Here is a 27,051-nt window from a genome sequence, read left to right on the forward strand (position 1 = left end):
AGATATATTCTGGACGGGTCACCAGCCCATCAGCTATTTATTTGAAATCTTTTTTAATAATTCAAATATTTCAAATAAATGTCGTAAAAGTGATGTCTCTAAGCAACATTAAATTAATACTTTTCATCACAATGTAATCTGAAGACAAAAACTAGATCAACACAGTACTGGTGTAAATATAGCCTATACTTTATTTCTACACAGTCATGCATTAAAATAATGTAAACTTAAACCACAATGCAAAATAGCACAGTTACAAAATCAGACAAAATCTTCCTGGAGCAGTGATCTTAGGCAGAGAAGAGGGTAAAAAAGAGGCACATCAGAAGGAGCAACAGGCTGGCGTGAAATGTTCCTGCATGGTTTGGTGAGAGCATGCAGTCCGTGTAAGGCTCTATGCATGCAGCATATGCCATGACATGGGCAATGTAGCTCTGCTCCTGGACCCCATGGAAGAGGTGAGACATTGGACCTTTGGCAAAGATGGCCACGTCCTCAATACCATGCGTCTCAGACTCGAGAGGAACAGGAGCCTGCTGAAGGTAATCATCACTTGCTGTTGGAAAAATGGCATAAAGAGTCATTGCATGAGTTGTCTGACACATAAAAAGACTTGTTGAATAGAGAGCATGTCAAGAAATGTATCCTTGTTTTTAATTTAATTAAATAAAAAATATATTAATATTTATTTTTACAGCTTGAGATTAATAAAGTACACCTGATTCTGAACTATTAATGTCTGTTGTTAAATGCTGAAATTTTGATAATTATTTTTTAAAAAATATTTAAAGTCAGGTAAATGCTTCAAAATGACTCAGCTGTCATTTGGAACAAAACAATTTGTCTGAATTGCCATATCCTTATAAGAACAAGGGTTTTCTGTCAGTTTGTTGAAACTCTGAACTTGTTTAAGGGGTGATTTGAGGAGAACATGTGAATGCAATGTTCCTTTTTTTCTAACCGTTTCTTTTAGACTCCCATTTCTGTTAACCTTAACCTATTGTGTTATTGTGTATGAAAGTTTCTTGTAAGTCTGTTTGGTTTTGCTTCATGTCCTTGTTTCTACTACCAGACTTGCTTTGTTCAGTGCTACATGAGTCTGTGTTGATATGTTGATTGTCCTTTATGCCAACATTCGTTCTGTCCCTGGAATCAAAAAATCCAAATGGACTTCAAAGCAAAGAATCCTTTTCAGAGTAGCACTTTTAGTTTTATTCAAGGTTTGTTTTCTTATCTTGTTCCTACCTACAAACTAACATTTTTGCCCCCTCTACACACATCCAGTGACAGTGATTTTTAAATTAACACAAAGACACGTGGTTGTGAAATCCAAAACAGTTAACAGAAGTAAATATTAGAGGTTTTCAAATATTGCATACTTTTGACAGTTTAGTAGGTAAGAGAAAATGCCCGTTTAAAAGTTCTCTTCTCCCTCTTTCTGATTACTTTGTCTGTGTAAAATGTCCAAAATGCTATTTACATATTGCAAGCATATAATAATACAATTTGTAATAGTATGATCAAACTCCATTTCTTATATTGCTCTAATGGCAGTAAGCTAGAATTATGTCCTCTTTGTGCCTATGGTGTCGGTATCCTCTTACACCATTAGGTGGAGCTATTATATTACTAAGTCTCCCTTACAAAGACCATCCGTGTGCACTTACATGAAATTGACTCATTCGTATCTGGACGGGTTCCAGCCCGATATCCTGGTCCATTCCCATATACAGCAGTGGTGAAGTGCTTTTTATCGTGAGCCTGTTTACTTGACACTCCTAGAATAACAGGGTAAATTGGTATCTTAAAACTCAGATGAGTTTTGTATAAAATCACTTTAATTACAAAAGATCTGTAAAACCTTACCTAGAACTGGATTTCCTCTTGCAGAATTCCCCCCAAAAGCAAAGACATGGGAGTGGTCAGCAGTGACAACAGACAGAGTGTCCAGTTCACTGGTGAGTTCAGCTGCTCTCCCAATGGCCTTGTCAAACTCTACAGCTTCATGTAGAGCCTTTTTGGCTATCCCAGCATGATGTCCATGGTCAATTCTCCCACTTAGAGTCCAAAAGAAAGACAGCAACAAATAAGCATCATATACATTTCTTCAGTATCTGATAATTGATTGACAGTGTAAAGAAACCAACAACCCACAGTCATGATTTTATTTTGGAAGACATAATGGCACCAATGGCAATTAACTATGAAACAGCAGGCTTGGTGAATGAGTTGCATTTATTTACTTGTTTAGGTAGCTGGCTCTCTGCAGGGGATGTTCCTGTAATTTTGTTGCATTTCTTTGTGAAAAGTAAACAAACTTTTCTAATCTTAATTTTTCACAAGTACAAATGCTTTAAAATCTTAATCACTACAATCTGTTGCATTATGGGTAAATGCTTATGGTAGAATTATGTAATCTCACTTTAATTTAAACTTCAGCAGTAAATTTTGAATATTTTCACTAAATCCTTAAAAAATAAAAGGCAAGATTTGTTATTCTTCATCAGAGTTACAAAAATGAAAAGCATACATTATTATTATTATTATTATTATTATTATTATTATTATTATTATTATTATTATTGTTGTTGTTGTTGTTGTTGTTGTTGTTAATATTATTAATATTATTATTATTATTATCAACACTTATCTTCTACAAAGAGGAAAAATCCATTTTCACTTTTGCTGAGAATCTTTATTGCCTTCTCGGTCATCTCTGTAAGTGAAGGATCTGTTGCTGGATCACGTTCCAACTCATACCGGCAGTCTTTGGGCTCAAACAGACCTAAAAACAGCAAATGTGCAAATCTCAGTTTTCACATCTTACTTGCACCAGTTTTTAAATCTGTATGTTTTTCACTCAGAATGGTTCATGTATAGAATTTCTACTGTTCACTATGTTGTTAGGACTTTTGAAAAGAACAGTTTTTACCCAGCAGGAAGTCTGTATTTCGAGGATTGACTGCATCAAAATCAGCTTTGTTCCAAACATATTTAGCTTTCTGGAGGCAATGAACAAGCATAAGCAAAGTTAGAGTTAAGCATAAGCAGAGTTAGAAAGGACAAATGCTGATCTGTGACAGTACAGGAAGATGATAGGGGGACAATAACAGTTACATAATTGATCTGACTTAACATTAAATTGTACATATGTATAAGAACATTTACTGTTTTGTTCTTTGTCCACTCGTCAACAAGATTTAGTCCATCTCCTCGGACTCCTGTTTCATTTTTATACTCTGGGTCTTCCGTGGTTTTGGGGAACATATACTGACGACCTCCACCAAGGATAACCTGGATGGGGAGAGAGAATTAAACTTTGTCTCACGGTACATATTCTAGCATTTCTTCTATTCCAGCGTGTACACTGTACACTAGTGTCTATTTGATTTGCACTGCATGTGTGTTAAAAATTATACGGAAAAATATATAGAGAAGAGGGAACCTATTAGAGTATATGTCAAAACAGGCCAGCTCCACCATTCTGTATACAGAAAGGTGGACTTCTCTTTTACAGTAAAAACATTTCACTCTTTGTGCTGCTACAGAAGTTGCAATATGTTAAGACTTACATCTATCTCTGTGTTGTAAACGAGTTGGTAAGCAATGTCACGGCAACCACTTCTGACAGCGTCAGAGCTGAGGTCAGAGTCAGCATACCATTCTCTGTTGGCAGAGTGAGCATAGCTTGCAGCAGGGGAGGCATGCTGTACTCTAGTAGTTGTAACGATTCCAACTTTTTTCCCTAGGACAAATAAAACTTTTTCATAATATGAACATCACAAGAGTGATAATGAATTTATATTTCATGGAAAGAACATTTCTAATGGCTTATTAAGCTCTCAGAACTTGATAGAAGTCAATCAAACTTTGGTCAGCATCATAGGAGACAATTAGATGTTATATAACAACAATGACAAAAAAGCTATGTTATCTAAAATGTAAAAAAAAAAAAACAGAATGGAATAATGCACAAATGCCATGAAGCTATATTTGTTCCAAAGTAGATCACACACACACACACACACACACACACACACACAAAAAAAAAACATATCAAATGTTAGAAGTGAAATATTTGATAGTTTAATGAAAATCATCAGCCTATTTTTGAAATTGATGGTTATAACGTATTTTAAAACCATTGGGCAAGGACATCCTGAGGCCAGAAGAGTAAATTGTACTGAAATAAGGTATATCTGGCCTCACATTTTGCAACTAAATCAAGAATAATAAATAAATAAATAAATTATAAATAAATAAATAAATGAGTAAATAAACAAATAAATAAATAAAATGTGCACCAGGAAGAACAATGTTATTCAATGTAAAATTGCAAAAAGACAGTATGTAATCACTGTGGGATTATTCTTAGAATCTAAAGATATGTGCAGCATGCATGTGGCCCAAAGTCAGTATTAGGTTCCAGTTTTCTTTGGGTCTTTATGTACTGCATCAAAAATAAGAATGATTTTATGGAGGAAAAATTACTGCATTAATTTAGGAACACTTAAGAAATGAATATCTGTGAAAACAGCTTTAGATGCCATTAGCTAATGCTGGTTTAAGCTCAATCAGGAAAAAAAAAGAAGTCCTGACCATGAGCCAGACCATCTTTTCTGGGACTGAAGCTATTTGAATTGAGCTGGGGCAAAGTATAAAACTGTTGTAAAGTCTGTCAAATCAGAACATGATTCTTTTCTTCTTTGGAAATCATGGGTCCTAACTTTATGTATTATCTTCAACTGGCCTTAACAAAGATTAATCTTGTTGTGCTACATATTGTTCTAGATAAATAATTACAATCGGATTTATTAGGTTTCAGATATTTTTTCCGAGATCTCTGTATTGAAGGTATACCGGTACCTGCTTTCTTGGCACGATGCAGAATAGATTTGACTTCGTTCCCGTAGGAAGCAGCGCAGTCATTCCTTGGGGTGGCAGCAGAGACACCCACAGTGCCATAGTTTGCTTTCACACCACATAAGTATGCCGTGGCTGTGCCAGCACTGTCTGGCATCTGCTGGTCCACATTGTATGTCTGTGGGGACCAAATACAGTCAAATGCAAGATAATAGTCATTTATCATTTAATACAGTGAAATCTGATTCTGACAGTGTGTCATAACCCCTGTAAGCATTGAACTGCAAAGTGTTTCTGCATTAGACCATCTAGACAAGAGAACTAATGTAGTTGCATGTGATGCATCAGGTTCTGATGGGTTGAAGTTCATACTTACATATCGTTAAGCATGGTGTATAAATTGCTTTTTTAAAAATAGGTATTATCTCAATGGAACTAAGTTTTATGCAGTATTTTAAAATATTTATTGGTATTTTTCATTTTATTTTTATTTTGACCCTTTTCTGTATGAGGGAAATTATTAATCCGGCACAGAAAGGTTCATATTGAACAGTCTCACAGCAAGGACTAACCTTAGACAGTGCCAGATGAGGGAAGGTGTCCATCACCAAGCTGCTCTCCTCTCCAGATTGCCCTGCCAACTGACCTTTGAGAATCCGGGCAGCGGTCACTGTTGTTATTCCCATACCTGAAAGCAGGTGGAGACACATCTAAGTGGATAACATTAGCTGCAAGGCTTCTCTGATCTCTGTGAACATCATAAACATTAGCGTATTTTGCATGTGAATAAAATGGTAATGTAAATAAAAATGATTAGAATTTACTGTAAGGTGCTTTTTTTCAGGTAAAATATCAAAATCTGTCTTCATGGGTCATTGTTAGGTCATTTACAGAAGAGCTTTGTGATTTGTTACCATACACAAGGCTCCTATGAGATTATTGAATGTTACTTATCAATGTGAAGCAGTAATAAAATCTTAACCTTGCTGTATTCAGTCTGCTCTTTGGTAGGGAGTGGATACAGTTAACATGCCTCTATAATCATAAATCTTCAATAAGTTGTTCAGCGGATCAGCCAAATACACACCCTGAATCTGAAGACTAATGACATTTTTACAGGGTCCAGACTGAGATTAATGTTTATCTTAATTACCCAGTAAAAGACACATAATTAGTCTTAAAAAAAAAAAAGAGTCATGAAGTGGAAAGGTTCAGTGAGTGTAAGCTGGTTTGTATCATTCTGCTTCAACATTTAAATAATTAAAATTTATTACGGAACATTGGTATGAAAGGTATTTTTTTTGTTAAAAAAAAGATTTAAAAAAAAAAAGGATATAATGAACTTTCATTTAATTAGTGTTAATAGGGGATGGAATGAGAAGTGAGCATTTATATGAAACACAATACTTTTTTCTTGGTTTCACATTGGCGCACCTGCAAGGAGGACCAAAGTTTAGCTTTGGATTTGCACTTTAAATGTCTATTGAATTTTTCTTTTTTTCTTATTTGAATGAATAAATCAAAGTAAAAAGGAAAATGCTTGACAAATCAAATGAGCTGCTTTCAATGACAGAGAGCACTCACCATCTCCCAGGAAAAGAATGAGGTTCTTGGCTTTGTGTATATTAAGTTGATTATTTAAGGCAGTGTGGAGAGCCTGCCTTCCTTTGTTGTTCCAGTAGTTTGCATCACGCTCATCCCCTAGAAGTGCAAGAAGTGTTAATTTATTTCATTCAGTTAATTTTTTCCTCATTGAAACTAAAAAATACACACTGGTAACAGGTTACACAGGTAACAGAATGAAACTAAATAAAGAAAAATACAAACAAGAGAGAGAATGATAAGATCAAATCCAAAAAAGATTTTTGTTTTTTTCTTTTTGTTACTTTTAAACAAAATTTGCACAAGGCTTGTAATACAGTTTTACATGCATAATAATAAAAATAAACTGTAAAATACAGATTTCTAATTTCAGTTAATGAATATTTCACATCTATCCTTTAGCAGTATCCTTTATTTTTCCAGTTAACCACTTCTGAAAAAGTGAAATATTAATATTTTCTTTCCCACATATCTATTATGTGTTTTTTTTTTTTTGTTTTTTTTTTTTTTTTTTGCAACATTTTTGAAATTCAGGTATTATCAAAATGTAATATTTTAGTTTCAGCAATTACACTCACAGTATGAAGCAGTTCCTTACCTGAAATGCACAAGGTCCACTGCACTGAGATGAAAATCAGTAATCCAGTGAAAAAGAAGTTATGTGCCTTGGTCATTGTTTTGACTTCATGTGAATTTACAAAACTGTCCTTTTCCACTCACTGAGTTCCCTTTATAGCTGCAGCCAAGGGACAAAGAGTAAATGGTGAACCTTGCAATGTTACAACAAGCTTATACAACACACACACATACACACGAACACATACGGGAGTCAATAAACTGACTTACAAAATAATCAGCTATCCAGGCCTTATGTTTTCTAGTAACCAAGTATACTGGATATAGTAATTCATAATTATATTTGATTAACTTCTCACTACAGTGTAAATTTCAAATTTGCTAGTGACTTAATAACAATCAAATATGTTCTTCATTGCCACTGTTATATTAATATGTAGCATGCAAGGTTATTTTTCATGCCTTTGGGAAGCTCTTACATGTGACAAATAAAATTGGCATAACTCTATAACTCAGTTTTAGCTTTGATACCAATATTTTTTTATTCATCTATTTTTAACTGAATGTATTTTTTGTACACAGCATACAAAAAAAAAAAAAAAAAAGAAAAGAAAAAAAACACTCCTTGACTGCTTTACTAAGCAAAGTAATGACCATTTTTTATCTCAGTGTCAGCAATTGGACTAATTCAATTATGAACATTTTCAACAATTTTAAGATTTGAACTGTAAGAAATCAAATTTATTTAGCGAATTTGAGTCTGTTAAACTCGTTATCTCTTCTTTTTTTCTCCTTGGATATGTCTTAGCTCTGGTAGTTTTGATTTTCTCTTTACTTGTGTCCTCCAGGTACCCTTCTCTCACGCCTACCATTTTCCATATACTCACCCTCCCGTCATCTGCTTCCACTTTTTTCATCACATTTCCAAGTATTTATCTGCTTACTGCCAGGCACTCATCACTATCCTGATACTAGTAACTGGCCAGCCCAGGGCAGCCCTGGCCATTTTGTTTTACTACTTGAATTTACTCCATTTAACCTGTATCAAAGCTTATTTAAATTTCCTTTGTTTATTACAAACCCAAATCCTGTAAGTTTCCGCCCCATTGCTCCTAACCAAATCTCCATGTAACAATGACAATTTGGAAACAATACTGGCTAATCCACAGTAAATTACAGATACCCACCAGCTAGTTTGCCTCTCCCACTGATTTATTCATTTGATTAGTGTTTAGTTGGTTGTTAGTGGTCTGATTTTCAATGGTAAGTAAACACCTGGTTTCATGTCAAGTGATGCCTATGATTAGTAAATATAGGCCCCAGAAAGATTTAAGGTGGTTCCAGAATTGTTAAATTGCCCCTAGTTTCTTTTCTTTTCTTTCATTCTTTTTTTTTTTGGTGTTTTGGCTTCCATTGCTTGTTTTGGCATGGTGAGAGCCACAGACAAGTGTTTGCGGCAATCTTTTCCAGTAGGCTTAAAGGATGTAGTCTGGGTAACTGGACCACATTGGTTGCTAATTTAGTTTATTTAGGATTTTTGTTTTTGCACCATGGTCAGAACAGTTGTCTCGAGGACACCTGGTCACGTAGTCATCCAGATTCATGTTTAAAACACCCACTGCAACTCTGAAAGCTAGGACTGAGTTTATTGTGCGGATTGGTAGTTAGCTAGGAGAAAATCTGATCCCACTGTTTATGTGGGTAGCGTGTTGTGTTTATAACTATTGGTGTGTAAGATCTATTTTTCCAGGCGCAGTAAAGAGACCACGGGTGGTGGCATGTCTACTGTGGAGGAATTTATTCAAAACCCATGTGGTGATCTGTAAAACAATAGTTTCTCGGAGATAGAAAGCATTTCAAGATTGATGCTTCAAAGCCATGTTGCTAAAAAGCATTTTTTGCTGTTTGTGTTGGTGTTACCACACTCTCAGGCTACAGAGCTTGAAAGATAGCATAAAGAGGATGAAATTAAACTGCAAATACTGAGGCTGCAGGCTTATCTGTGTGAAACATAAGTAAATTGACTTTTCTATTGCAGCTTTAAAAGGTTTCTCCTAAACTAGAGATGTTTCGACAGTGCTGGTGGAGCAGTTTCAAGCCATTCTTCCAGAGCATAAATCCATTTATCTGAATGAGCACAGGGTAATGAGTACCACTGGCTGACAAATTTCTGTTGACAATTAAAGGTAATGATCACTGGAGACAGGTTTTTCTGGTACCTGAAGAGGAGTTCTGACTGAGAGTAAGTATTCACGCTCCAAACCTAGTTACAGCCAACCCACAAAGAACAGAGTATAGGACTTGTAATTATTGTCTCTTAGGTCATTGGGAAAGGGATTGTCTTGTGTTAAATACAAGCAGTAAATCTCAGTCCAGGAATTATTCAGTGAAACTTGTTGCTGATGCTGTTCCATCTTAGCCCACGATGCAAGCTAAAGCTATAGCTCAGTGCAGTTTTACACCAAACCATCTGCCACTTTTATTGCCTTTCGAACAAAGTCCAGTGAATTTTCAGTTGATTGACTCTGGTTATGTTTCCAGAGGGTTTGTGTCTTTGTTACGAAGTAACTAGAAAGTACATGTGCATTTTCTTAGGGATTCAGGTGCTTAGTACTCTTTCATCATGGTATCATCCTGCCATTTTCTTTAAACCCAGATATTGAGGGTTTCACTAAAGCAGAGGGAAGGTGTTTAAATGTGTTGACTGTGTCTTCACACAGTCTCTTAGATCTAGAGCAATATGCGGTTGCTCTTGCAGTTTGTTCTGGTCTACATGTGCAGGAGATTCATGTCATTTTGAATATGATTTGGCTGGTGCTAAAATGCCAGGAAAGCCTCTCACTTTAGTGGCTATTCAGTTGCCTCAGAGGGAAGATAAGACTCGGCAGCCACAAGGTTCTGTTGCATGTGTAGTCACATGAGTAAAACCCATGTAGCCCTCTTTATGGGATCCTCATACTAATAAAAGCCCTCAAAAACATTAAATTGTTTTTTTTTTCAATGCCAGATTGTTCACTGTCCCTCACCCGCAGTGAACTAGTCAAGGAACTGACAATCAATCCTTCTTTAGGAGAGCAGTTTTGGCAGGAGCAACCTGAAGAGTTGACAATGGCTGTTCAGGGGTAATTTGTTGAAGAAGGTTTGTTTATTATTAAGTAGATCCCTAAAGTGGGTGAGGCCATTTTTCAGATTGTTGCTCTGGCAACCCTTTTGAATAACCTTTAAAAGACTTCTCATGGTTCAGTGGCTGGACACCTAAACCTGGATTTAAACTCTTCATACTGTACTGAAATCCACTCTCACATTTGAATGCTAGTCTTAGGAGCTAGTGCTGTTTTATTGCAGGTGGGGAACAATAGACTTTTCCATCTTTTCAGCTGAACAATCTCACTGTGAAAAAAGAAACTCTGGCACCGATTTGGGGTCTCAAACATTTTAAGTTTTATGTAGATGGTGGTAATCCCATTGTGGTATATGTCATCATAACCACCTCACCAATTCTGCTCCTAATAAAAATGCTGCCATCAAATTAAAGATGAGCTAATATTCTTGATGAAAAATGATAAGTGTCTCAATTTCAATATTTGATCTGTTTTTATGTTCTGTTGTAAGAATTTATTACTTCATGAGATTTGCAAATAATTATATTGTGGTCTGGCAAACCAACATTTTTGAAATTGTGGTCTGACTTATGACAAAGTCAGTCTGTTATTTACTATCCCGACAGAAGCTTGGCTGGGCTTTGTCTTTTCCAGGGTGGACTACTCTAACGCACTTCTCATTGGGGTCTCTGGCAAGAACACCCAGAGACTGCAATACATCTACTAGAGTATTGCCAGGATCTTGATGAGAGTCCACATCAAATCATTGGCTCCCTGTCACAATCAGAATTGAATACAAGTTCTCCCTTCTCATCCACTAGTGCATTTATGAAGATGCCCTCCAGTGCATAAAGCAGCTACTTGTGAACTGACTGTTCTTTAACCAAAAAACCCTCCAGGCTTTCAGAACCAAGCTTTCACCATGGCTTATTGGAACTTTTCCTCTGCAAACTAAGAGGCTGTGGAATGTCGTCATCTCTCTCCTGAGGTCTCCACAGTCTGTAGGTGCTTTTAAACTCCTAAAAACATTTCAAAAAGTATCCTGCTTAAAGTCCTCTTTGTAGTCTTTGTCTTAAAAATTGTGTTATTGTTCTATTCAGTAGCAGGTTGGGATTGCTGAAAAGTAAAGTGCAATACAATTAAGATTTACTATTATAATAATTGTTTTATTATTATTACTGTTATCATGAGGTTACTACATTTAGATTTTGTGTTGAAACCAAGAAGCAAACTGCTTTGCTTGTAAGGCAAACATTTCACAAAACTATTCCAGGTCTTAAATATGTCTTTGAATAGATGTGAAGAAGCCCAAAGCGAAAGTGTCACATTTATCACACCCTTTCACAACTACTGTTCAAATAATGAAGAAATGACTCAGTCAAGAAAAGGAGCTTTGTTTAAAAGCAGGTAAACAAAAACAAACAATAAAATTGATTTTACTTACATTTGCCTGTAAAATACATTCATTTACAATCCAGGTTGAGTTTTATATTTTATAACAGTTTAGTAGAAAACACGTATCATCATTTCAAAATACAATTTTAAAAAAAAAGGTATTACTCCAGAAAAATGGAGGCATAACAGTTTTATAAACATATGTATTTACTTTTAATGTTGCAACTTGGCATTTCGTTGTACATTGAGAAATAATGTCTACAGCAGCGATCACCAACTTCACTTCTCGAGATTTACAAGGTTTTAGTGTTTGTGTGCAAGACACCTGATTCAAACAAATATGGTCTCCAATAACTTTTGAGTTTCTCCACTATTCTGTTTATGAGCCACTGATCTGAGCCAGGTATGTTGGAGCAGGGAAATACTGCAGGATGGTGCAACTCAAGGACCAAAGTTGTCATGGCTCATAGGAGGGTGTTGTGCAGATCTTCTGCAATTTACCTAATTAAATCTAGTGACAGATCTCAATGAATAAAAGTTGATGACCACTGGTCTAGTGTCCAAAAGCTTGATAGTTGGCCCTCCATTGGCTTGTTTGCTTTAGGTTATTCTGCAGATTAAAATGTATTAACCAAATTGTCAAAAGATGAAAATGTTTGCTTAAAGTGAGCAGTGCTGGTAAATGATTGAGGACATGAACAGAGGGAATTTGCTAAGAATGCACCTGAGAAAATTTAACACATGCATGACAATTAACATGCATGGTAGGATATAAACGTGTGTGGACAAATACATATATGAGTATTACATAATACAGTACTGTGTTTTTCCCTGCCTTCTGATTTCCCAGCCTGTGTCCACACATTGTGTGAATTTTTGATGCATAGTCTGTGTTCTGCATGCAAACTAAATGTATAAATGTTTTACTGTGTGTGTTAGTGTGTGTGGAGGTCATCTGAACAACCAGAGGAAACCCAGAATGAGAACCAATAGGCCTAAATGTTTGCTCACACACTCAGCTGATGATCGACTGTGAGCATGAACAGGGTGAGGCGGACAGTTTTGGTACGGCTCCAAACAGGCAGCATAGGCCATGACGTGTGCCACATAGTGTTGCTCCTTCACCCCATGAAACAGATGAGCCATTGGGCCTTTGGCATAGATAGTGACATCCTCCCCTCCATGTGTCTCAGCATCCAGTGGAACAGCAGCCTGCTGCATGTACTCCTCATCATCTAAATAGAGACACATTAAGAGTATAGTGTCACAAGCTATTAACTAACCTTGATGTCAATTCATATTAACTTTACTTTCAACCAAGTGAAATATTTCAGGAAAGGTGTAAACATTCAAGTGAGGAATATGTTAAACTGGAGAATAATGACTTTGCCACATTGGGTTTTGGTGCTTTTTAGTGTCGCTATTATGAGAGATTGTGCTTAAACCTATTCACTAGATGTTTTTTCTTGCCATTTGGCTCATAGTGTGGTGTTTTGCAAACCTTCTGTAATTTACTTAATTAAACTTAATTACAGCCTTTTCAAAATCCTGGAGGATTTTCAAGGCCTTTTAATGAATATTACAGGAACTAGTCTTTGGCTTTTTAAGTGAAGCAAATGATTGCTGCACAGAAAGTAAGAAAGTATTTTCAAATTATTATGATAAAAACGTTGCAGTCTTTTGCATGCTCCAGATAAAGGGTTGTTTTTTCATATTGTGTAGATTATTGCTAAACTTTGTTGGAAAGATTTACACTTTTGCACTTCTGGTTTGCTAATGTTGCATTAATATTTTGGACTAATATCTTTCATCTGAGTAAAAATGCTGACTTTTTGCAGTGGTCCATAAGTATCCAGATGGACATGTTTTATAAAGAAATCCTATAAAGCGACAAATGGTTTGAGTGTGCACTTTTGAGACACATGTACTTGTTCCAAAAATAAAGTCAGACCCTTAAAAAAGACAAAATTGTTTCTCTCCGCCCTTTTTTTTAAATACATATATTTTCCTTTTTTTATTTAAGTCACAGTATACTTCAAGGGCAGATGTATTTCCACCTTCAGATATACACAGTCATGCAATGATTAAAGTAAATGGTGCAGAACAAGAGGAAGGGGAACTGAGTCACTGGAGTCAAATATTCCACAGAAATTGGCAAATAACTTTTTACAAGTACAGTAACAACAACAAACTGGATTCTATGCTAAGAACAAAACAAAAGACCACACAACCATAAATAACATTTTATCTTTGGTTACCAAAGAAAAACACAGGCATGAGTCAGCTATAACCGCGTCAGTCTTTTGTATACAAAAGAAAAGACAAGTTCTTGCATCTGAAAGAAGTTTATACTCACAGTAATCCACCAGTGTTATGTTCTCTCTGGTTCCATTTATGTGCACGTAACCAGGACCATTAGCGTATAGAATGCTAGTAAAAGGCATTTTGTCATCAGCTTTTTTTGGTGCCAGACCTGAATGATGGTAGGTGAACATGAATAATAAGAGACATGTGTTACATTCTTACATATAAGAAAAAATGGAAACTAATCAGAAAATATGTAATTCTTTTCTGCTTCTACAATGTTTCCAAATTTTCCACTTTGTCCTGTAATTTATTTATCCCACTGTATTATCATAGTTTTCATCTATATGCAGTTGTTAAGATGGACTGCAGTAAAGTGTTCTTGCTTCGAAACATACCAAAGATGGGATTCCCTCGAGGTGTGTTACCACCAAATGTGAAGACATGAGAGTGGTCAGCAGTTACCACAGTCAGTGTGTCAGATTCTCTGGTGAGCTGTGCAGCACGCTGAATGGCGCTGTCAAACATCACAGCTTCTGTCAGTGCCAATTTGGCAATGCCATCATGGTGACCATGATCGATTCTTCCTCGTAATGTAATATAACAGAAAAAGAATTTAGACTGCATGGCCACTTGAAACATGTTTTTTGTAATTATATATTATGTAATTATTATATGTTACTTATCTTCCACAAACAGGAAGTATCCTTTTGGATTTTTTCTGAGGATTTGAATGGCTTTTTCTGTCATCTCCACAATAGATGGATCACGAGTGTCATTCCGGAAAACTTCAAATCTCATATCCTTGGGCTCAAATAGACCTGAAACCATTGACATCATGGATGTGAAATAATAAGTGTTGACATGAAGAAAGACGCAGCAGTAAACAGGAACGTGAAGCTAAATAACCAGTTTTACGATGGAGAAAGACTGGAGTATAAACTTCATAAGCTCAGTTCATAAACATCAAAGCTATACAGTATATGAGGGTGCATAAAGATAATAACGATAATGAAATCTATACTGCAGTCAAATGTACCACAAGCAACACACCTTTAAGGCTTTATCACTGAAGTATGGGACGATAATACCAGCCAACAGTAAATTTAAAGGGCACCATCATGACTTTTTTTTAAATGGCTGAAAGAATGAAAGACGAGTTCACGTAACTACGATAGTTACAACCCCGGTTTTATAACCTATATAAGTGTAGATATTGTCTCAAGTGTGTACATAAAGAACAAGCAACAGTAGTCAAACTGGAGTTCAAGCAGCAGAACTGTTGCTACTTATCAGTAATATTGCAAACACTGTCTGCATGAGAGCAGTTGTGAACTTACCCATGAGACGGTCTGTGGTTTTAACATTTATTTCATCAAAGTCTTTCCTGTGCCAAACATAGTGTGATTTCTTGTTCTGAAATGCAAAGCAGTGGTCACAGATCAGTCAGCAGCAGCAACATTTCTTTAAGAAGAAGGAAAAGGACATGATTGAATTGAAAATATTTTAAACTAATGTTAACAACTTTACTGGCTTGGCTTTCAGCCACACATCAATGAGGTTTTTCCGGTCCTTGCGGTCCCCCTTGCGAGAGTTAGAGGTAGGGTACTCAGGATCAGGGGTGCCTTTTGGTGTCATGTACATTCTGCCTCCCCCCAGAATGACCTTAAAAACACAAAACAGAATGTGGACATTGTTTAGAAAAGCGCTGCTCTGTCTTTGCACAGGTAAAATCTGCAACTTGTTCTGTGTCTGGGTAATTAAATTCAATACAAAGAAACATGGATATTTTCAAAAAACAGATCCTTCTTCTATTTGTCCATGTGCATTCACACGTACTATGTAAGTGTGGTCAAATCTCAGACAGGTAATCACAGAACAGCATCCTGTACTTTAGTTTTTGGCCAGTCTTCAACTAAGACCACTTTGTTCACAAATGTCTTACCAATATGTATATATATATATATGTATATATATATATATATATATACATATATATATATATATATATATATATATATATATATATATATATATATATATATATATATATATATATATATATATATATGTATATATATATAAAGCCACCATAAGTATGACTGGAGTAGAACTGCCAGTACTATCCAAATGATAGATTAAAAAAAAAGAAAATAATTGTGGTTAAAAAAAAAAAAAAAACTGATAAGATTTCTGTCTGGAACTTGTCCCGGAACATGCATTGCACTTTGAAAATAAAATGACACATTTACTGATGAACTGTTTGCTCTTGAGTAACTCTTAGATAATTCCAAGGTTAACTAAGCCAGTCTTTATCAGGATGAAAAGAAAATCATAAAAGGACATACTGCTCTAGATAAACTTTGTTTCAGATGTATTTTCAGGCATGTATGAGCATTTTTTCATATTTATGTTCCAGAAATTGATTAATCTCAGATTATGCTTTTAATAAATTGTCAAACAACCTATTTCCTTACGTCAATGTCAACGTTGGTGACCAGTTGGGTGGCAATATCAACACAACCCTGTCGGTGTGCACTGGAAGGAAGATCTGAATCGCTGTACCAGCTACGGCTGACTGAGTGGGCGTAAGCAGCAGCTGGGGAGGCGTGCTGGACACGGGTGGTGGTCACTATGCCAACTGATTTACCTGGATAACAGAGACACATTGGAATTAAAACTCAGGAAGCTAATGAAATAAACAGTGTCAATTAGTTTATTTTGGGATTTCAACTAACTGAACAATTTAGCCTCAAGATCTTCTGAATACAATGTTTAAAATGACAGATTTAACCAAAAAAAAACCCACATATTCTTTCCACCTTTTGTTTGTTAAGTTTAGGAAATGTCCAGAACTTTGGCTAAAATTGAGGAGAAACACTCCTAAACATCCTTAAAACTTCTGGTTTTGACAGAAATGTCACCCATCCTGAAGTTGTACGTTTTCCTATCCCTCTTCTCCTCTGTGCAGACTCTGTGACTCCATCTCAGATCAGTTAATCCCTCACTACCCTCTCTTTAATACATTGATTGCTGGACTATGTTCTCACAAGAAGCCATAACTACTGATGTTGTATAATTATTGAAAGCACACATGCAAAGCAAAACCCAAATTGCTGACATGTATTTTGCTACTTCTATATGTATATGTATGTCCGATATTACAAAAACAGAACATGCCTTTGACAGCACCACACAAATCAAAGTTTTGGGAATTCACCCCAAAAGGCAAGTGATGGGGATAATTAATGCATAAACTTTGGGCAGTAAAGCAGAACTGTTGACAGTCTGGAAGCTTGCTTATCAAACTATTCATTTACTCCCCACATTACTATCTTTTTTTTTTTTTTTTTTTTTTTGTCTTGTCCAGCATTTAAGCAAGCAGACTGATGTTCTGGATGCTGTGTTCTGCTGAGCAAATTTATTTTGCCAAGGGGAACTTTTGTAGATGTAATGATCCCCTTGTATTTCTTGATTCTTATTTTATTTTTCAATTTGTTTTGGATAATAGCTTGTATTACAGAGTTTATGCTGCTGGACCCGACCGGAAAGGACAGGAAAGGGGCAGAAAGAGAACAGAAAAGAGAACATAAAAAAACAAAAAAAAAACATTACTATCTAATGTATATCATGAGATAAGGATGCAATCTCAACTGGATGCCCTTTCATTACAGATTACACAAGTTATCTATCCTTTTTACCTTGTGCTTTAGCACGTCGAAGCACTGAGTAGACCTCATTCCCAAAGGTGGTGTTGCACTCATAGGCCACTGCGTTAGCACTGAGTCCCACTGTCTTAGCATTGGCTTTCACCCCGCAGTGATAGGCTGTAGCAGTGCTGGCACTGTCTGCTACCTGCTTATCCACACTGTAAGTCTGTGGAGAGATGACACAGACATTACAGGACATCTTCCAAAAGAAGAACCGTTGTCAAAATCTAATGGAAAAAGACATTAAAAGCTATAACGCAAACAATGTTTACCTTGGGCAGCAGATCTACCAGGTCGAGTCCACTTAAAAATGTTGTGTTCATTGTCAATAAATAGCGTGCAAACTCTGTCTTGATTGTAGGTTGGGACAAAGATGGCAAACACTAAATATTTACTCAGCTTTTCATTCACATGCACGTTACAATAATTTAGGGATTACGATTGCTGAGAACTCTGAGAATGAATCTCTGTTCACTGTTTATGAGTCACTGTCAGCATTTTCCTCTAAAGTGTAGATTTGAACAAAATCCTTCAAATCTCTTAACACAATGGTTTGAGGGCTTAGGTTCCAGGGTGGGTGTGGGGGTATTAAAAAACAAGATGTGGCATGTTTGGAGGCGGGAGGGGGGGGGGCAGAAGAAATAGAAACAATGAAGCATCCCTGAGCCAACCTTCTTTATGTTGAGGAATTCAGCTGAAATAAATCTTTTTCTTTACCACCAACTGTTCTCACTCTGTATATCACACACTGCTAATATACCAAGCAGCCACATTGTTACCAAATGTCTGTATGAATGCCCTAGAAAATAACTAATAGTTGAGGCGTAATTAATGTTTCTATTATCTGTTTTAATTTCTGTTATCAATTTTGAAAAAAAAAAAAAAAAAAAAGAATGAAGCAGAAATTGAACAAACTCTTGGCTAGTACCAAACCTTTAGATGGCAACAGCAGCCATACTTAAAAAAAAAAAAAAAAAAAAAAAAAAAAAAAATTAGGTCTTAACTTCATTATCTTAAGATAATAAGGATTGTTTGAAATAACCAATTAATTAATGAAGTCTTTTCTTCTTGGCAACAGCTTTCCTAAATTCTAAGAAACTGAGTTGCACATGTAACAACTCACTGTTACTGGTACCCAGTTGTGACAAATGAATTAAATCATGCAATAACCAACAAATAACGCCTTTTGAAAGCTCACCTTGATCATCTCCTGATCTTGATGAAACAAAGCTTTTTAGCTAATTACAGCAGAGATGTTTTTTAAAACAAATGTCAGTTTTTCATGATACTCACATTCATCAAGCTGACTTAAAATACCTGATCTTAAATTGACAGCATCAAAAATAAACATTTTTTAACATAATTGCTCTGTGCTTCCATAAAATTATTTTTGGAAGACATTTTGCAAAACAGGGATTTAACCCTGTTAACATATCTGTGGGATGTTTTTACAAGACAAATCAAGCAGTTTCATCAGTAAGTAAGTAACTTCCCAGCAAGTTAGGATTCATTTGAACATTAATTCGGACTAATTCTATCATTATGTTATGACATACTGATGAAATGAGAGGCCAGTAAGCTAGAACAAATGTTAGCACAGCTAGATGGGAAAACTAATTGGAGTATTTATCTGTTGTCGTTGAGATGGCAGATCTGTCATGCTCTGTTTATGATTGTTGAAGCGCAAAATCAGATTATGTAGCTTTTTTTCATGCGTGACTCAAGATGTTGAACAGATGTAAAGTTAGTTTAAGAAAATAGAGATGTTGTCACTTAAAGTTTAGGGTGGCCTGACCACTAAGTTATAATCTCCTTAGTGGCAACAGCTTTCTGACCCTCATAGCAGTAAACCACCATCAGGGAGGAGACAGAGTGATAATCATTCAGATACCAGATGTCTGAAGACAGACGTCTTCTCTACATATTATTTACATCAGAAAGGCCAAGTGAGCAGATACTAGATAACTAGACTAAGTTCTTAAGTTCATCATGACCTCTTCAGCAACCTCACAAAGCAGTAATCATAAATGAAAACATGCCAAGGATTATATGATATATAAGTACTAAAAGCTAGAATATGAAATTTTCACAACACATCTGCTGCATCTGTTTTTTGTTTGACTGCTTTACAGAACTGACCCATATATGGATGGATTTTCCCATTAAACTGCTGCTACTGTAACAATATGTCAATATGTAACTGTGAGAGAAGCTAAGAGCCACCAGTACAATCAACCTTGCATGTACTGAAAGCAGTTTCGAGAAATACACGCTTGTGTGACATGGTCATATTTCCTGGTTGTTAGATATCTGGCAACTGATTTCTTTACTGTCTGCAATGAGTTTATGGATTTATTGAGACAAATAAAAATGCTGATCTTGTAATAATGGTGTAAGCATATGAGGTCAGATAGTTTGGTTTCTCTATTGTGAACTTACTATATATGCCTTTTCTGTTATACCTTTCAGCAGATGACAACATTACTGAGCAATTAAAGTGGCCTACTGTTCAAAAATAAGTGATGTTCCATTTCTGTAGATGTGATGGTTATTAGTATGCATAAATGGATAACCAAGAAATTTATTTTTGTTTGTGTTTTCTCTTAGTCCAAATGGAAGCTGAACTTGGGCCCAGGTCTGTATACACTAAGACAACACTGAGGCTACAAATGCCTGCAATTAATAAATGAAATTATTCAGAAATAAAGGCCTGGAGCTGAAGTTTTCATAAAATGCCACAGCCCTGTAGCTTTTGCATAGTTAGTGATTTCTCAAGTAATTTTACTCTGTTGTACTTCACAATACACTTCTCTTTTAGCTATTTGCTCAACCATTCATAAAGTACTCTTTATCTACCATTTGCATCTGCAGCAATTACATGGGGTAACCTTCCTGTTGGAGGATGACTAATACACTCAGTGAAGTGTGCAAAGTGGAAAGAGTTGTTGTTCAAATGCTGTTCTGCTGAATTTTGCTTTCCTTTTGATGATGTGAATGTGTAACATGCCAGTACAAACCCAGTCACCTCGGAGCCTCATCTACCATTCTCAATGAAACAAAACAGAACTTTCTGCATGCTATCCTTTTTTGATTATGTCACACCTGATGTGGAATCTAAAGTGAGGTTCCCAGAGGATTATTTAGATTAAACGTTCTAAAAAAAAAAAAAAAAAAAAAAAGCTTAAATTGATTTTTATCAAAGGATGTAAGGAAAAATACTGTAGTCTGCAGACTCACAAGACAATGGATTATTTTGCATTGAAAATTGCAAACAACAGTATGTTTATAAAATGAAATACATTATCAGAGAAAAGGTGGGAAAGTTATATGATGGCACCTTACAGGATCTCTTAAACACCATACTTTCCAACTTTTATATAGTTTGTTTACTTATAACCTCCATGATGAGAGGGCTGTGTTGTCACCTTGGACAAGGCCACATATGGAAAGGTGTCCATGGCAAGCACCGTTTCTTCCCCAGAGCCACCTTCCATCTGACCGCGCAGGATTCGAGCTGCTGACACCGTGGAAACGCCCATTCCTGCCAGAGAATGATAGACCAGTTTACTGATTTTGTCCTGTTAGCGTCACTGCCTCCATCTACTTTAATGACATATTCAACTCATAATGGTTCAGAAATCAATATTCTGAACACAGTGAGGTTATTTTGCATCACACCACAGAATTGACAGCCCCTGTGGCCAGTTCATTAATATCCAAAAAAATCCCCACCAAAAACACCTCACATGCAAAGGCAACAGTAGGCAGTGGGCAAATCATTTTGATTTAATAATAATATTCTAAGTAAATAAAATCATGCATGGGAATTCCATTAGAATATTCTAAGCCATAAGATGATTATGGGCATTTAAAACATTTTTTTTCATTGACAAAATCATCACTGAGACCAACAGTGAGTTTACAAGGGAGATTTTATCACTCTATTGAGAGAATATTTAATTTATCATGTTAATGCCATGTCAAAACAATTGTGTTAAAACCTACTAACGGGTGTGATCCACTATATTTTTAGGATTCTAACTTTTTAAAAATGTAGCTGTGAGAAACAGCTGTTGTGGATTTGACTTTAAAATAAAAATCATGGTCGTAAAAACTGAGAACAGGCTCTGGGCAAGACAGGAGAGATGCACAAAGAAAACTCAGCCCCGACCACCCAGAAATGTGACTAAGTAGGTCTGATTCAAAACAGATATTGCAGTAGTGAGCTGAAAGACAATTCTTTAATCTACGTGCCTTTAAACAGTTCTCTTGCAGAGATTAATTTAATGCATTGCTAGCAGTAAATACACCACACAAATACTAATTTTATCTAATCCAGATGTGAGTTGTCTCCTTCTGGCTTTCATCTGTCTCTACAGACACCCCACTGTCAGATTATATAAGCAAAGAAAGACATCTTTAGCATCTCAAAGTAGTTATACAAAGCGACACAGCCCCAATGCGTACTATTAAGATCATGTTGATGTGTTTAACGCTCATAGTTTTTGCATGCCAAGTCTTATGCTACAGTTTTTACACACGCATGTTGGCAATTCAGTTAGCAATGAGCCAACAAACAATACTGCCATCCCATGTAAAAAAAAATAACGGTTGCAAACAGTGCACCATGTAAAAGACCCACATTAAATTGCTTTTAAAATGCAGTTTTGGAAGAAAACATAAAAGAACAGATAATGCATTTTGGTGATACATTTGTTAAATAAGCACTGTGATGAACTAGCAACCAGTCCAGGGTGGACCCTGCCTGTGCCCTGACGATTTCTGGGCTTGGCTCCAGCTTCCCCACAACCCTTAATTGGACGAAACAGTATAATAAATGAATGAATGGGGATTTGTTGAATAAGGCAACTTTAGAGATTCAACAGTCAAATGTATAACAAAACTCAGGTCACTTATTATCTGACATTTATGTAAATATTTTTAAGTCTGATATAATATTGCTTGTTTCCATTGTATTATATTACAGCAAACACACAGAAAAGAAAACAAGGACCAATATCTTTTTCCTTTTGTGGTAAGCAGGTATCCCTATCATAAAGCTCATCCTCTGTCTAATCCTCTCAACTCCTGGCCAGTCAAGGTCAGGACCAACTTCCCTGGTTGCCCTTTCTGGGTCACTTAATCAGAAAAGAATTTAATGGAACTTCTTGGCTAACTTAGCTAGACTTGTTTCCCTCAATAAACTGGCCTGTACACACAGTTATTACAAATTGAATCGATGAAGATAATATCATGGATTTGTTATAATTGGATTACAATTGGACTACAACGGACAGTTGTCCGTTGTAGTCCATCAAATTTGGATCAAATTTGGACTATCTTTTAAACAGTAAAACAATGACTTTTTCTTATTTCTTTGCTGCAACAAAGGAAAATTTCTATTGAACAAACACACATAAATATATTTTTTTTTATGAATGACTCATTTAGCCTTAAATAGTGCTTCTTGTAAGGATCATCATGCTACCATGTCAAAATACAAAATCTCCATATTTGTCGACCAGTGGATTTAGACTTTATAGACTGTACGACACAGCTCTGTCCCTGAGTTCATACAGAAAATTATTATATTTTCCTCTGTAACTTTGATCCAGGATAGCTTTGTGAAATATATATGTATATATATATATATATATATATATATATATATATATATATATATATATAGTCTTTCGGTCCCTTCATGGAGCAGGACTTATTCATAAAAGTTGCACTCATCACATTGTTATCCCCAATGAAAATCTGTCCAAAGTGCTGCAAAATAAAATAAATTTTGTGTGGTTTTCTTTCTCTTTGCTTTTCTATTTATTTTACTAGTTATGTGCATTGCAATAATAAATTTCTTACTAAACTTCTTCAGCAAAAACTAGCCAGTATAATGCTTTATTGACAACATATCAAAGAGGAACTACCCATCCAGCTGCTGCAGCTCCTGTTATCCACTATTAAACCAATCTGAATAAGAGGACTTGCATTGCAAGTTTTGGATATAACTGTATAAAATTATTATGCACACATAAATTATTTTTTTTATGATAATAAAAAAAAAATACATTGCTAACCCTAACCCATACTGAGCCCAGTATGCTACATACTGGGCTCAGTATGTAGAATAAGTCACTTGTAAACAAAATTGACCTTGTATAATTTAATTGACTGTGAAAAGTTAAGCTGTAGTAAAATAGCATAAAATGAAGTGCTTGAAGGGGACGTGTGACCATTGACTGAAGGTCTAAATGAAATCCATTGTTATGGTAAAAAATAAACGACCATTCGATTAATATGGGTACAACATCCACTTTTTGATCTGTTTTGGGTTTAAGACAAAAGACAGAAAATTGCCTAGAAATGCAACTAATAAATATAAGGGACAAAACCAAGGAGCATGTCATGTATTTCCAGCTGTTCTGGGTACATTTGTGTCACTCAGCTTTCTCTCTCAACTTCAGCCTCTATTGCTCATCTTTTGACGAGAGTTTCTTTATAAAGTCCAAATTACCAACAACAACAAAAAAAGTTTAAACACATGGAAAAATCTGTCATTCATTTACTTGTCTTACATAACCCATTCTTTAAACAGGAAAACATCATGAGCAGCTGCCCTGCTTTGATGTTAAGCTGTTTCTGTGAGAATGAAGGGAAATAGTGCAGACTGTACCCACCATCACCAAGAAAGAGAATGATGTTCTTAGCCCTGTGCTCCCGAGGACGAAGTTTGAGTGCAGCATCCAGTGTTTCCTTTGCCTGAGCATCCCAGTAGGCTGGCTCCTTTTCAAGTTCATGCAGCACTGCTCAAAGAAAAACATACATGAAGAGTGAACATTGTGTGTGGACAGCAGGGATTAGTGCGGATAGATCTCTGAAACTTTCCTGGCAAAGGATAAATTAACTTGAATTCAGGTAAGTCAGTAGATGCACACAACCTGCTCTCTTCTCCTGACACTTGGAAATTCATTTGTCTTTGGATAAACAAGAAAAAAAGTTTCTTCAGGAGCTGTCAAAATGACAAAAATAGCCATGACACGTTGGATTCTGTCTTTTCATGCTCACTGAGAGGCTTACAGTAAAAGAAGTTTTTAGAAAAGAAAAAACCCCAGGACAACGGAAAGACAAACAGTCCATCCCACAGTTTACATAAACAGGTTGACATAGGCAAAAATATACTGACACAAGGTTTTGTTCATCTGCCCTGACTCCCCATTACACCCACACACCTGAGTTGTGAACATGCATCAATGCAGTTCAAACAGTTTGCTCTCATACACTCAGACTTTCCAAATTGAGGGTACCTGTTTGTGTCCATTTGTCTTCCCACAAAGTACTACCAGTACCTCAACTATAGGCAAGAAATGATAACTCTCACCTTGGTTGTCCATAGTGGCCAAGCCCACAGCTACCAGGATAGGGCCCAGAAGGATAACCTGGAGACTGTGAGGCCTACAATGTGCCGTCAGCATCCCTAATCCACACAACCTGGAGGCTGGAGAGGATGACACAGCCAGCTTTCAGAGCAGAAACCAGACCAGAAGGCAGAGGCACAGACAAAGTGTGTGTGTGGCTGCTGAGACCTCCGGACCTGCCTTTATAAAGCCCCGCTGGGGTGTGCAATAAGGAAAGGCCCACGCCAGCTCATAGGCTTAGAGCCACAAAAGAGGGGAGAGAGAGTGCGAGAGAAGGAGGAAGAGCAACGGGAGAGACAGAAAGGGAAAGGGTAAAACTGGGACCACACAAGAGACATGTGGCATCTCAGCTCCTGTATTTATTTACCAAAAATGAACAAGTTCCATTTCATTATTTAAAAAGGATTCATTAGATTAGGTTTTTACCTGAAGTGTGTATTCCTGAAATCTGAACGGTTCTCTGATGTGGTAAGTTTCTTCAGGTCTTACTATGCAGACATCCTTCTAACAGGAAAAGAAAAATGACTACCCAATTTATATTGGCATCCAGCTTGACAGAATTCACGACTGTTTTTCTTTCCATTTGTTGCCCCCATCCCCTGGAAAAGCAGTTCAAGGGTAGAGAAGGAATAAGTCCAAACTATTTTTGAGAATATCATGAGTGAGTCTTAATGCTTTCTGGTTTTGATGTCAGGAAAAAGGTCATATTTCCATTCCACAACCCAACCCCCACCCTTTTAAATTTTTGCATGTATAAGACCCCAATATTTTCCCCTCACCAAGTTATCTTGGCCGGTTTCTCTGTGGGAAGTGAAGCAGGGTTAGCATTTTTCTTCCCTGAGGTAGTGGAGCCCTTCTGCAGAGTGAAAATATCTTCTCTTCTAAACAAACACAACAGTTAATTTGTGAAATGAGGTGAGTTGGGCCAACCTTGTTCCACACGACCAGAAGAATTCAAATCCTGGATGAACGGCTCTTGCTTTCTGAAGCCACGAGGCTGAGTCTTGTTGCAATCAAAAACTCTGGCATATTTCTGCTTTCCAACCACTCGCCTATTGCCAACAGGGGTTTGCACTCAGTCACATGTGCCTAATCAAGACTCCAATAAAATCATAGAAGCAATCTGGGTAAAGAGGCCTCACATGATGCGACTCACACCACATGAACTGGAAATACCAGCGGCAATGTGCAAGAGCGGGAAAACTTGTGCAAGCATGTCTGTCTGTTCATTTGTTAAGGTTTGCCTGTGAGAGAAAGTCTGGTGTGTGTTGAAAAAGTCAAATTTGTTTCCTGGATAGCAAGTGCAAAAATCTGATGGCTGAATTAGTTCTCAGCATTATAATCCAGTATCTAACATAAAGCATACTTTCACACTGTTTGCTGCTGATGTAAAGTTTAACAAAAAAAGGGAAAAGAAAAGATTTTCCAACCCTGGGCTCAGGTGGAGATGGGGTGTAAATGTGATATCTGTAGGATAGCAGATGGTGACTTCAGCTCACGACTGAGATTACAAATAAGTGGAAATTGAAAGCTGAGCGGGGGCCATAAACCTCTAAAATATATATTTGAGGGCAAGAGCTAAGAAGAATGAATGGGGTCTCTGTAGTATATTTGCCTGTTAATTATCAGCAGGGCCGGATTAAAAGTGCACAGGCCCCTGGGCCCAGAGTGTTCCAGGGGGCCCCTTCCCCTCCACAACATTTTGAAAATTGTGAATGATACACCGTGAAACAACATTTCTAACATCTCTCAGCCAATGGTACCAATAGCAAGACACTAGACACTGTGGTGTAACTATCTGGCTTTTATGTACGTTTTGTTTCATGTCCAAACTGCTGGTGTTCGCCCCACATGGGCACCAAGTGGGTGTGGGCCCCTGGGCCTGTGCCCATGTGGGATAATCTGACCTTGATTATCAATGTGAATAAAAGAAATTACTTACCTGAATCTCATGACACTTAGGCGAATGGAGATTAGAAAGAATACCATTTTTGTTGTTCTGTGAATTTTAAATAACTTTTTTTCTTTTTTACTTCAGTTGACCTCTGTGATATCCAAAGTAGCTGAAGCAGTATTTTT

The 27,051-nt window shown here is 36.5% G+C and overlaps 1 protein-coding gene across 1 annotated transcript; it reads right to left on the bottom strand.

Moving 5' to 3' along the window:
• Window positions 1-290: 290 nt before the first annotated feature.
• On the bottom strand, window positions 291-26,961 carry LOC306759856 (uncharacterized protein; the record flags this gene model as incomplete). The annotated part of the gene is made up of 25 exons (XM_079245603.1): window positions 291-556; window positions 1,668-1,778; window positions 1,867-2,057; window positions 2,647-2,785; window positions 2,933-3,002; window positions 3,169-3,294; window positions 3,573-3,745; window positions 4,867-5,041; window positions 5,436-5,551; window positions 6,448-6,564; window positions 7,064-7,147; window positions 12,512-12,772; window positions 13,894-14,010; window positions 14,240-14,462; window positions 14,535-14,662; window positions 15,182-15,257; window positions 15,372-15,506; window positions 16,319-16,491; window positions 17,543-17,717; window positions 20,977-21,092; window positions 24,235-24,360; window positions 24,936-25,052; window positions 25,149-25,208; window positions 25,903-26,024; window positions 26,915-26,961. 25 exons carry the CDS (start codon window positions 26,959-26,961, stop codon window positions 291-293), a joined length of 3,444 nt encoding a protein of 1,147 aa, XP_079101729.1.
• Window positions 26,962-27,051: the final 90 nt, after the last annotated feature.

The sequence above is a fragment of the Telmatherina bonti genome, assembly GCF_933228915.1.
Source record: "Telmatherina bonti genome assembly, chromosome: 8".
In the NCBI taxonomy this organism is placed as follows: domain Eukaryota; kingdom Metazoa; phylum Chordata; class Actinopteri; order Atheriniformes; family Telmatherinidae; genus Telmatherina; species Telmatherina bonti.